The sequence below is a fragment of the Semicossyphus pulcher genome, unplaced genomic scaffold (assembly GCF_022749685.1).
Source record: "Semicossyphus pulcher isolate SPU_LCO1_2020_fin unplaced genomic scaffold, fSemPul1.0.p SCAF_10, whole genome shotgun sequence".
Lineage (NCBI taxonomy): Eukaryota > Metazoa > Chordata > Actinopteri > Labriformes > Labridae > Semicossyphus > Semicossyphus pulcher.
Genome location: NW_027211604.1, coordinates 14,466,641 through 14,479,297, shown reverse-complemented (window position 1 = coordinate 14,479,297; position 12,657 = coordinate 14,466,641). Strand labels below are relative to the sequence as shown.

The 12,657-nt window shown below is 43.5% G+C and overlaps 1 protein-coding gene across 1 annotated transcript in view; it reads left to right on the top strand.

Moving 5' to 3' along the window:
* Positions 1 to 10,984, top strand: part of pds5b (PDS5 cohesin associated factor B) — a 30,712-nt gene extending 19,728 nt beyond the window's left edge. Inside the window, exons 17-35 of the mRNA XM_069668825.1 lie at positions 1,148 to 1,263; positions 1,352 to 1,457; positions 1,944 to 2,104; positions 2,219 to 2,342; positions 2,515 to 2,673; positions 3,427 to 3,495; positions 3,595 to 3,731; positions 3,925 to 4,048; positions 4,276 to 4,480; positions 4,784 to 4,898; positions 5,024 to 5,156; positions 5,237 to 5,356; positions 5,670 to 5,732; positions 5,827 to 5,972; positions 6,245 to 6,317; positions 7,839 to 8,251; positions 8,386 to 8,466; positions 9,949 to 10,045; positions 10,169 to 10,984. Coding sequence (XP_069524926.1) covers positions 1,148 to 1,263; positions 1,352 to 1,457; positions 1,944 to 2,104; positions 2,219 to 2,342; positions 2,515 to 2,673; positions 3,427 to 3,495; positions 3,595 to 3,731; positions 3,925 to 4,048; positions 4,276 to 4,480; positions 4,784 to 4,898; positions 5,024 to 5,156; positions 5,237 to 5,356; positions 5,670 to 5,732; positions 5,827 to 5,972; positions 6,245 to 6,317; positions 7,839 to 8,251; positions 8,386 to 8,466; positions 9,949 to 10,045; positions 10,169 to 10,201 — 2,475 coding nt within the window. The 3' untranslated portion in view covers positions 10,202 to 10,984. The remainder of the gene's footprint in view (positions 1 to 1,147; positions 1,264 to 1,351; positions 1,458 to 1,943; positions 2,105 to 2,218; positions 2,343 to 2,514; positions 2,674 to 3,426; positions 3,496 to 3,594; positions 3,732 to 3,924; positions 4,049 to 4,275; positions 4,481 to 4,783; positions 4,899 to 5,023; positions 5,157 to 5,236; positions 5,357 to 5,669; positions 5,733 to 5,826; positions 5,973 to 6,244; positions 6,318 to 7,838; positions 8,252 to 8,385; positions 8,467 to 9,948; positions 10,046 to 10,168) is intronic.
* The last annotated feature ends 1,673 nt before the right edge of the window (positions 10,985 to 12,657 follow it).

Genomic DNA, 12,657 nt, shown 5'->3' with positions numbered 1-12,657 from the left:
GTACATACAGAATCTGTTGCTCAGATTATTATTGTAACCTTTGCCCTGATGCCTCCATGAGGGGTAAACATTTCTTATAGACTCATCTGATGTATTAAGTTCTTTCTCCTCAACGCCATAAAACTGTTTCGTTCATTCCTCGGTTCTTACATAGATTTTTGTGCATAAGTGATGGTTGAGAGAGAGAGAGATATATATATATATATATATATATATATATATATATATATATATATATATAAAACCTTTATTACAGTATTGGATGACAAAAGAAGACCATCCCTCTCCCTTTCTTTGTTGCAGTGTTTCTTGTTGTGCTGCAGCATTTCCTTTCATATGTTACCATTAAATCTAAATGTTAAAGTGAAACAGAAATAAAGCAAGGTCTGACTCAACGACTGTCTATATAGATGGACGACGCGTCTCCATCTGTTCTTTTCCTAAGAAATTGAAGCTGATAGGCGCTGCCATCAGGCGATGGTGACCTCATTTGGAGCCAGAGCTGCGCATTAGGGATCGACGGGTGGAGCCGCCGTAGCCACTTCCGCTAACCAAAACACACACTTAACTTACCACAAAAAAACGCAAGGATCCCGCACTTCGATGTATTTAACAGCAGAACAGCTTCTTGTGTTGGTCTGAAGCACATGTTCACAGATATGTAAACTTCAATGACTGTAGTGATTGTTTTAGTTACGTCTCCTCTCGCTGTTCCTCCTCTACTCTGCTTATTAGCAACAGATCGGCTGCTGGAGCCGTATTTGTCAACAGAGCTGTCAATCATCCTTTTTACAGCATCAAATAACTAATTAAAAATAAACTTGTCAGAAAAATGAACAATTGGACGTAAATCAGCACGATAAGAACTAACTATAATGACAGAAACCATGTTTGAGAAAAATGTATTTGAAGTGTGTTTTGATTTTATAGTTTGACTCATGTCCCATCTGTGAACATGAAGGAGGCGGGCTTTATGAGCTATACTGCAGCCAGTCAGCAGGGGGCGCTCGACATGTGTTGGCTTCACTTTTAGGGAGCTGTCATGTCGACCATCTTTTTATACAGTCTGTGGTCTGACCTTGTAATATTGCACTCATTATTATTATTTTGATATTTTTTTATTTATAAGTTACTTTTACTTTTTCAGCGTGACATCACTAAGAAGCTCGGCAGCCCGAAACAGCCCAGCAATCCTTTCCTGGAGATGGTCAAGTTCCTGCTGGAGAGAATCGCTCCCGTACACATCGACACAGAGTCCATCAGGTACAATCACATTGCATTTGATCAAAAGGCTGAGATTTCTGACCTATTTGTGCAGTGTTTGACCCTTTTTCTCTCTCTTATCTTTCAGCGCTTTGATAAAACAGGTGAACAAATCTATAGATGGAACGGCTGATGATGAGGAGGAGGGCGTCCCCACCGAGGAGGCCATCAGAGCCGGACTGGAGCTGCTGAAGGTAAAACATCACTTTGCAGAATGTGATGATAAATACTAGGTTGTCATGTTATTATCTCGTGCTGCTGCTCCATTTTGAAAGATACAATGTTTGTGCAGGGAAACAATCTACCGGTAAGTGATTGCCTCCACACTCGTATCAGTTGTGCTGCAGGGGTGACTGTAAATTGCCGCCTGCAACTCGAGTAATCAGAAAATAAATCTACTTTTTACTCTCGTCTTGTTGACTGAATGATGGAGGAAGGAAAAGGGGGAGGGGGAGAGAACAAACAATGATTGATAAAAACCCCTCCTGCAGTTTCCCCCCTGGAGGAAGCATTCATTACAATGATACAAACACAACACACTAAATAATGATGACAAAAACACCTCATATCTTTGCACAGAGTCTGTGTGTCACCACTTTGGAGAAAAAACACTTCCTGTGATGATTTCAAAAGGCTTTCAGCTGTTTGACCTTTTTTATTTTTGTTGTGGTCCCACACAGGTGCTGTCGTTCACACACCCGGTGTCGTTCCACTCTGCAGAGACCTTCGAGTCCCTGCTGGGCTGTCTGAAGATGGACGACGAGAAGGTGGCCGAGGCCGCTCTGCAGATCTTCAAGAACACAGGCAGCAAGATGGAGGAGAGTTTCCCCCACATCAAATCGTACGTTTGATTGAACTGCATTCATCCAGCTCGATTAAAACATCCTGGGATCTTTATGACTGTGGAAATACTTTGTATAGCTTGTAATGGTGTTGTCCTGCTTGCTCCCCCAAGTGTTTTGCTGCCGGTACTGCAGGCCAAAGCTAAGAGAGGCCCCCCTCGCCAGGCCAAGTATGCCATCCACTGCATCAACGCCATGTTCACCAACAGAGACACGCACTTCGCCCAGATCTTTGAGGTCAGTCAGTCCCGTCTCTTTTGTTCTGTACTTTTTACACGTAGAATTAAAAGCTTGTGAATCCAGACATACATTGTGCGTATTTCCTGGTTTGAATATTTCAGTTGAACTTGACATGCCTGTTCTTTAAAACCCTGACCATCATGTGACGTCAAATGTTGCGTGTCTCCAGCCTCTGCACAAAGGCCTGGACCCCGCTAACCTGGAGCAGCTCATCACTCCTCTGACCACGCTGGGTCACCTGGCTCAGCTGGCCCCGGAACAGTTTGCTGCGCCGCTCAAATCTCTAGTCGCCAACTTCATTGTGAAGGACCTGCTCATGAACGACAGGGTAAACTCATCAGATATATAAACACGTTCTACTGTATCCTGGGATCCTTTTTAGTAGTGTGCAAATTACCATAAATGTATGCAAAATATTTCCCAGTTTCTTACTCTCTCTTGCCTCTCTCTGTTTCTCCCCGTGTGTGTGTCCGCTCTGATGACTTTCTCCATCAGCTGCACGTTTCATGAAGTCGCTTACAAACACAACTCAAGTCTTTTTTCCACCCGCAGTCTGTTTCGCAACAGCAGGTGACTTGCTAGTGGTGGAGGACGTTTGTTGATAATTACCTGGCGTATCGAAACGAGCGGAACCAACGTGGTAGTGTTACAGAATGACATCGGGTACAACCAGCTGCACTCAGAAAACAACGGCATTAGTCGGCAGATGAGGTCCCAAAACAATCCTCTCCTGTGCGTGCGTAATAAGAGCAGCAGAGCGCGTGTGTCTGTCACAATGAACAGGAGTGTCCACTTATAATTCAATCGCGGTTGGCGTCTTCTCTCGAAAAACAAAACAGCTAAAATGGGTCGTCAAAAACACTTGGCAGCTGTTAATGTACCTGGGTGGACCATCTCGGTAAAGACTGCGTGGGAAACACTGGATGTTCATCACCTCAGTAATATTTATCATATTGCAGACAGCGGCTGGATGTGTAGGCAGCTGCTTGTGGGCCAGAGAAACATTTAAACGGGCCGTATCTGGCCCGTGTGCCGCTAGTCCAATAGGCCTGTCTCACAGTATTGTTTGTTTTCTCTGTAGATCCCAGGAAAGAAGACGACCAAACTCTGGGTTCCTGATGATGAAGTGTCCCCAGAGACTATGGCTAAGGTCAGCAGCCAGTCTGTTCAGTCCTCTGCTTATCATCACAATTTCGCTTCTGCCCAAAAAAATGTTTGTTTTTTTAACCTTTCACCTTCTTCTCTTCAGATCCAGGGGATAAAGCTGATGGTGAGGTGGTTACTAGGAGTGAAGAACAACCAGAGCAAATCAGGCAACTCCACCCTGAGGATGCTGACTGCGATTCTGCACAGTGATGGAGACCTAACCGAGCAGGGCCGGATGGGGTAAACAAGGCTTCTTCTCCTTTATAAACAAAGCTAAGGTTAACCTCTGTGCTGTTAAACAGAATAGGGAGCACTTTGTTTTAAGATTATAATCATGTAATTCTCAGTGAGATGGTGTTGTAGACCTGAGGGACTCCTTCTGCTTCAACACTTCAAAGATATCTTAAGAATTCCTCGTTGTCTCTTCCCTCAGTAAACCAGACATGTCGAGGCTGCGGCTGGCGGCAGCGTGCGCCCTGCTGAAACTGGCACAGGAGCCCTGCTATCACGAAATCATCACTCTGGAGCAGTATCAGCTGTGTGCTCTCGTCATCAATGTAAGACCATAAACAACCTCGGCTCACTTCGGGGCTCTGCATCTCATTATTTGTTTTTATGGTTCTGATTTGATATTGTTTGCATTCCCAATGAGGACGATTTATCTCCAACACTCATCCCCACTTCACCTCGGCGCTGCCTCCCCATGTTTCTGAGCCGTTTCATCATCCGTCTTCTCCTCCTCCTAATCATTGTCACTTTGCGTCACTTTCTCTCCGCTCTCCAGGACGAGTGCTACCAGGTGCGACAGTGTTTCTCCCAGAAGCTCCACCGAGGCCTGTGCCGCCTCCGTCTGCCTCTTGAATACATGGCGGTGTTCGCTCTGTGCGCCAAGGACCCCGTTAAAGAGAGGAGGGCTCACGCTCGCCAGTGCCTGGTGAAGAACGTCAACATACGCAGAGAGTACCTCAAACAGCACGCCGCCATCAGTGGTGAGAATCTGAACAATATCAAATCAAATTTTATTTGTAGATTCTGTTTAAAGCAGCTGCAGAAAGTCTGTAAAACATGACCTTTATATTATAGCTTCTACATTATGTATAATTTAAACCAGAATATTTGAAAGGTAGGGAAATAAATAATGAATAACTGTAAAGAGGAAATGAATACACAAGTGGCCAGGGGAAAAAGAATTAATATGATTTTCTGCTCTCCTTAAAGCGTATAATATAGCATCTATTAGCACTGTTAGCATGAGGCAGTGATAATTGAATATGTACCTCGTGTGCCGACAGACAAGCTGTTCTCTCTGCTGCCGGAGTACGTGGTGCCCTACACCATCCACCTGCTGGCACACGACCCAGACTACGTCAAAGTGCAGGACATCGAGCAGCTCAAAGAAATTAAAGAGTAAGTAATTGTACACTGATGATGAAATAATAGTTACGTGTGGGATATTACAACCCGGTGTCATGATTCAGGGGACATGTAGCTACAGTAGGTCGGCTATAAAACACACTCTCCCTCCTAATCAGGGCTCTGTGGTTTGTCCTCGAGATCATCATGGCCAAGAACGAGAACAACAGCCACGCCTTCATCAGGAAAATGGTGGAAAATATCAAACAAACAAAAGATGCCCAGTCCCCCACGGATTCCAAAACCAACGAGGTACATACACATCTCGTCTGCAACTTCATGTACACTAAAGATATCAGCACATATCTATTCACTTTGTCTCTGCTCTACAGAAACTCTACACGGTGTGTGATGTAGCCATGCACATTATCATGTCAAAGAGCACCACCTACAGCCTGGAGTCCCCTAAAGACCCCACACTGCCCTCAAGCTTCTTCACCAAACCCGACAAGGTTGGTGCTTAAATATGTGTGTTAATAGAAGAGCTTAGCTGCTAATGAGATATGCCAAGGCTGTTATTTTATTTGACTTTGTAAATCAACGGTTCAAGAACCTTAAAGATTAAATTAATATGGACAATGTCGTTTTCTGTCGCTCGTAGTAACCTCGTTTAAAACGCCACAGCTTGTGTTTTTGTGTTTGTTTCAAGAGCAATTATCCCGATTGTCCCGCGGGAACAAAAACAAAACACAGTCTCCAGCTTTTAGGCAATTGTTGTTCTCTCTGCACGAACAAGCCCTCTGACATAACATTACTCTGTTACAGAATTTCAGCAACACAAAAAATTATCTCCCACCAGAGATGAAGGCGTTCTTCACACCAGGAAAGGTAAGCCGGTTCAAACCTCCCAATCATAATATTTCTGCGCTGTGTTTGATTAAACACACATCCAAATATAACTCGTCTTCTCTCACCTCTCAAGCCCAAGTCGGCTAATGTTCTGGGGGCTGTAAACAAGCCGCTGTCGACAGCTGGGAAACAGCTCCAGAGTAAAGCTTCTCGAATGGAAACCGCCAGCAACGACGACTCCTCGTCCAACCCGGGCTCCCCGCAACGCGGCAAGACTAGGTACAACACATGTCATGCACTTTACACACTCTTTGGTGCTACAGCATCCACTGAAGAGTTTAAAACTAAACCCATCTGGTTCAGGACTTTCAGCTGGTCTGATCTCTGAGCCTACGTAGAAAATACTCAGGATCTTATTACTCTAACACAAAATAAAGAAACGCTCGCAGACGACAAAGAACCACAGAAAGAGAGGACTTTTTCTTCCTAGTTTGTTTATAAAAAAAGAAACTGTTTTTATTTAATTAATTTTATTATTTGCTTTGTTTCAGGCACGACAGCACAGAAATGGATCACAGTGAGAACGAGGACTTCACCCTAAAGAGAGCAGACAGCACGGACAAGGTATGAAAGCCTCTTTATGTACTGGTGTAACATCTACTGTGAAACAAGGAGGGTCATTACAATGATTTAACAAAGCTTCACTATTTGACTGATAAGAACGCACACATGACTTTAAAGGGGGTTATTATGCTAATTTCAAGCTTCATATTTCACTCTGATACCTGTGGAGTAGCTTAGCATCATCAAGACTCAGACTCAGTCAGCTCTGTCCCTTTAACACTCGGTCTACCAGAATTCTGTAACTACTAGAATGACCACAGCAGTCATTTTGACTGCTCAGACATTATTTGCATATAATTTGGATAATCAATAAAAAGATCTAAGAATAAATTGATGGAAGAGGTAAAAAAACACATCAGGACACAAAATGAAAATGATCACCATTATTTGTCTGGCTTTTGCTGTCATGTGTCTGGATCGAAATTCATTTGCGAGTCGCATTATGAAGCTCCTCCGTGACATCATCTCATTGGTGCGTTTCTTGAACAGGATGTTGTCAGTAGTTGTCATTTTTGCCTCTCTTGGGTTTTGAGTGAAGCTATAGCTAGATTTTAGCTTCACAGAGCATAAAAAACAAAACAAACGAAAGAGCGGGACAATGTAGCAAATAGTGAAATATGACACCCCTTGTAAAAAGCATGCAGTTAATTTGACTGCTATGGTCATTCGAGGTAGTAATACTCAGATCTCTTTTGTGTTTTGAAATTGTAATGATAAAACAATGTTAGAATAAAATATACACACATTTAGGAAAAGTCAGGGTCCTATTGGTGCATAGGTTTTATTTAAACAAAGTTATGATGTTGCAAATTTTGAAAGCCGTCAAAATGACTGCCTTGGTAGTTCGAGTGTTAAGGAAACCCGGCCCTACAAGCCCACTGTCTTCTGATTGGCCAGCTGAGGCTGCACTTTGTGACACAAAGTGTGTAGAAACAACAGTGTGACTTAAAATGTCTTAAAATGTGAAACAGCATAGTACCCCTTTTTTAAATCATAATACCAAGCAGCTTAAAACAATGAAAGCCAGAGTGTGAGCATCTGTTTGGTCATCAGATCCACACTAGACATGGGTAAATGATCACAACAATGAGTTCGACAAACTTCTGTACTGAACATCTGTTCTGCACAAATAAACAAGAATTGTTCACATGTATGAAATGACTCAGTATCTCAGGACACGTGGAAACAGGTGTGTTGCTGCGATCCAGTGAAGTGTTGCTGGTCATAAACCCTTTTGCCTCCGTGTTTTGATCCCACTGTGCAAACACCAGTCAGGATAAGATTAGTGAGTAGACGTCATAAACTATCATTTATAAGGTCCTCCAGACCTGCTGCGTTTTATCTCTGTTATGTTCTGAATCAATCCGGTTTAACAGTTTTTACTAGTTTCCCACATTTATTTTAGTAGATTTCCGGTTTATCTTCAGGTGAGGAAACACAGGGGGTTAAAAAAAAACCTTGCTCATCGCTCACACCAGAAACCGGTCAGCCCTTGTCAACCGTCAGCTCTTTCTTTTACAGGATATTGAAAAGCCCCGTGGCCGCAAACGTGTCGTGCCCTCCAGTGACGACCAGGACAGCAAGCCAAAGCGTGGACGCAAGAAGGCCTCAGCCAACACGACCGCAGCGGCCGAGTCAGAGGACCAGTGGGACGAGGACAACCGGCCCGAGGACGAGCAGAACAGCCCGCCGAAAAAAGGACGCAGGGGCCGGCCTCCGAAGTCCGCTACTCCCAGCCAGGACACGCCTGCCAAGGGGAAGAGGGGGCGAAAGAAGGCGGCTCCTCCACCAGAGGACGAGGAGGAGGAGGAGGAAGAGGAGAGGGTGGAGGAGGAAGCAGAGGACGAGGAGGAAGAGGATGACAAGAGCAGTGAAAATGTGGAGTTGAAGCCCAAGGGAGGAAGGCAGGCCAGGACGCCGCGGCGATCACAAGGGTGAGACACAGAAAAAACCTCCCTGTGTGCAGCTATAACACCAACAGAGACTTTGGATCAGCTTCACTAAAAATCATGTTCACTGAGAAATACATTTTTGACTGTAATTATTGCGTCCTTTGTCTGCTCAACAGCGTGGAGTCAACAGAGACGACACCGCAGAAGAGAAGAGGACGTCCCCCGAAATCAGCTCAGCCAGCTGCAAAGAAACCAACGTAAGACGCACTCGAGCTCTGTGAGATTTTACAGCAACTCCATCCTGTTTTTTTTCTTATCTTAGTAGGCTTTGTAATATTGTTAGTGAGTCCTTTATGCACCACTTTTTGTTAAGTTATTACAATGGACCAGTCGACCAGATGTTATTGTAAGGAAAAGTTCTTTGCACAAGTTATGTTAACAGGATTTTCCCAAAAATGCCCCCCAAATGTGCCTGAAGGCTCCAGGAAGTTCCTACTAAGTCCGACTTATGTGCAAACTACTTCTTTATTACACCAAACATATCTTCCAATGCAACATAATTTACTAAGCAAAGTACATTTTTCTTATAAAACATATTGTCATGAAAGAAAGCACAAACTTGTTGTCAAGTAACTGTTTTAGAGACAGTTCTTTTGTCACACATCTACAGACTTGTACATTTATTTATGCGTTTGATTTGGTGTTTAATTGTTCAAATACTTGGTGTCATTTTAGTGTTCCGCCTGAGGTATGGGTCTGGTCACTTTTCATATTATTCACTTCATGGACTCTCCTTTTTGTTCAAATGATTTGAAATAAGCTGTGAAGTCACACTTAAAGGGCCAGTTCACCAATTTTCAACCTCAGTCCTATCATGCTATTATGGGGAGCTAATGCCATTATGGTAGGAAAAAAATGCAATTTTTCTCTGTGCCTTTGGAGAACGCTATCCGCTTCTCCAATGGACCCTGGAAAACCCCCGACAGACTGTAAAATGCGTCATCTGGCGGAGGCCAAGGAGTTTGCTAAACTACACTTTCTCAATCTAGGACGCCCGCCTCCAATGTCTCGTTCAAAATCGTCAGGTTTGAAATGTAGACTGCAGACCTGAAGAGTTTTTAGACGATCCACCGGTATATTCTTGTCGTATTTCGGATTCTGTACCGCTCTGAGCCGTTGCCTGCAGCGAAAACGGTAGTATTTCATTCCAGAGTCTCTCGCTGGGCCGTTCCTTTCAGAAGGAGGGGCGCAATGCACGCTGGGTGTTGTAGGAATGTAGAATGGGCGAGACCACGAGCTGTTTGTACAACTTTCTCCACAGCTATGGCGCCAATTTTAGATATTATTGCTTCTATCGATTACAGAGAACACCAGCTTTGACTGACAGTGCTCGCCCATCCTTTGTGCACAGGATACAGTTGTGCAATTGATTAGAAGAGCAACTGAGTCTAGATTACAATGGAGCATTACTGTAACTCACTGGCTGGTGTGTTGTGTGTGTGCGTGACTTACTAATTTATCTGCCAGAAATGCTTCCTACCAACATTTGGCACTTGGTGGTTGCTACTTTGAGATAATCAAAGCAAGAAAATTCAGAGACCTTCTGTGCTGAGCCAGGCAGCAGCTCTGTGCTGCAGTCGGTGGTGATGTGTTGTCGTCACATTTCTACATCTACTGTTGTCTCCTTGCTAAGTTTTGCAGCAGTCTGATTCACTGTGTATCCCCTCTGTCGTCTCCAGGCGCGCTGGGCGATCGAAGGCAGCCGCTGCGAAAGACGAGTCTGAGGAGGAAGATGAAGAAGAGGAGGAGGAGCAGGAGGACGAGCCAACACCTAAGGTACTGAAAGTGTTACATGAATCCTATCTGGGAGTTCTGGGTATAGACTTAGTTAGTAAGAATTTATCAGCTCAGTTTCTTTTCTGTATTCTTCACACTTTGTTTTCCTCTCCTCTCCTCAAGGGGCGCAAGAAGGCAGCGGGACGGAGAAGATGAGCTGCAAAGCGATGGAGGACGAATGAAAGCGGCGCGTCTACTCTTAAAGTTGTGGAGGGATGACGTAGGAAAGAAGAAATGGACATTGAACTTTTTAAACTTTTCATATGCCGACGCTCCTACTGTTACACAAATTCACACACTTGCATATACCACATGCACACTACATCCAGTACATCGTATCATCAGCTGTGGGTTGTTGCATTGTGATGATGTTCGCCACATTAGGTAGAAATAATTTTAACAGAAAAACAAAAAAAGATCACTCGTGTAAATAGTCTCTTATGTCTGTTTCTTGTTCTGTTGTTGTGTTTGATGCTGACTGGGGGGATGCTGTGAAGCCACGATCCACCAATATAATTATTATAATTATTATTATTATTAAAGTGCTCCCATAAAGCAATATTGCTTATGAATCATTCCCTCCGTGTCACACTTTTAAAAACTGAAAGAGATTAACCATTATCTTTTTTTTTGTGACCTTAATTGTTTCATTTTACTTCTAAAGACAACATGCGTTTTTGTTTACAGTTCTGTATATTAATACCTTTTTTACCGTGTATTGAAATATTAAAACAATGTCCGAACCCTGTTCAAATGTAGAGTTGCCTCTGGAGAAGATTGTAGTGTGCGTCTCATTTTTAGGTTTGTACTTACTGGTATATGGAAGTCCTGAGCCGCTGTGGTTGTAGTGTTTGTCACTGCTGATTAACTTGGCCTCACATCCACCCAGTCAGATCCTCCGTTGTATCAATATAATTCTCTATAAAACCTGACATGCTCCTTCTCTCTTTATTTCACTTCGAACACTTGGATGATGCAGTTTGCGCAGCACTGATGAGATGATCAGCTGTGATGCCTTCAGGTGCAATGGAAATCATGCAGAGGAACAGAACGACTTGGTTGAAACTGCCCTTATTAAGTATCATAAAGTAAGGGATAATGTGAGCAGGTTATCGTAGAATGGAACCCCGACAGGGTGAGCTGGACTTGTCTCACCCTGAAGGGGTTCTTTGGTTTAAAGGTGGCTGCACACGGCCCAGACAACGCCCAACTCACCCCAACATTCTAAAGTTGGCAGCTGTTGGTTGCCATCTTTAGACGGTTCCAAAAACCAACTGCCAGCTCCACACCACCCAGACACCAGCTGACAGGACTGACTTTTGATGCCATGATGTTTTTGGTTTATTTTGAATGGATGAAGGTCGTGCATACTGATGTTCTAGGCTAGTTGTCAAGGGGACGCACTCTCAGAATGTTGCAGTTTGTTGGGAAAAGGCGCTCATTGGTCAGACTTTCCACGACTCCACCTAAACCCGACTTGTCATGTCAAACTCGAACAACTCCAACTGGCACCAACTGTCCGACAGTTGGTTGCCGTTTGTCTGGGCAGTGTGCAGCCACCTTAATGTTTACTTCATTTGTCGTCTTACAGTTTTTGCATCGTTTAACCTTTATTGCTTTCTCTCCGCTGTTTTCGTCTCTTCTGTTTTTTCCCTCTGTAAACAAATCAACGTCAAATTTATCAGACTTCTTTCGGCGGATTGATACGATTACAGTTAGTCCTCCAGATTCTGTGATTAAAGCCTAGCAACGGTCTATTCTTCATAGCAACGGTCTGTTATTGAGAAATAACAGACCTCGGAATGCCTAAATAACCAATCAGTAGCATTCAAGTATTGAACAGAGCTGTTTAATAAGTTTAAAAATGTTGACTGTCCTACATGTAATGGTAAAAATCCTTATTAATCCATATTTTTAATTCTTAAGCATAAACACATTTAAAACTTTAAACTTTAAAAATGAAGTATGTAGTTGTGACAGGACAAAAATGGAACAAAAATGTAAGCTATCTAACGGTTTTGGTTACTGAATGAAGGTTTTGCTTCATGTAACCCAGCTCACACTCTGATGTGGATGAAAACGGATTGATTGGCTCCTCCTGTAATTTTAAGAATTATTTTTTCCAACTTATAGGTCTGGATTTCTACAGAAGTGTGCAGATGCTTCCATAAAGCAGCAATCACTGCCACTGAACTAAAACTCTTAGAACATAAGTCGTCTTTGGTTTCAGATTTTGTTGTGTAAATTTCTCCTCAAACTGCAATCCCTGTATTTGAATTGGCTCTGATTCCTATATTTGCAGTGTGTTCAGCCTTGTGTTTACCCACACTCTCAGTCCCAGCACAAACAGTTTGTGCTCTCGGGCTGCCGAGCATCCCTCCATGGTGTTCTTCCTGTGTTATATATAGACAGCAGCAGCGCTCTGCATTGCTTATGCATGTACACTTGAGATGGGAACTTTCCAGTGCAGCTCAGCTTGGTGGAAAAACACCCACACACACACACACCACGCTCTGCTCCTGGTTATGATCCATGACGGGCCGTAATCACAAGCTGCCCGGCTGCCAGGTGAGTCTGCTTCCTACACTGATAAACCACCTGCCTTCAGAGAC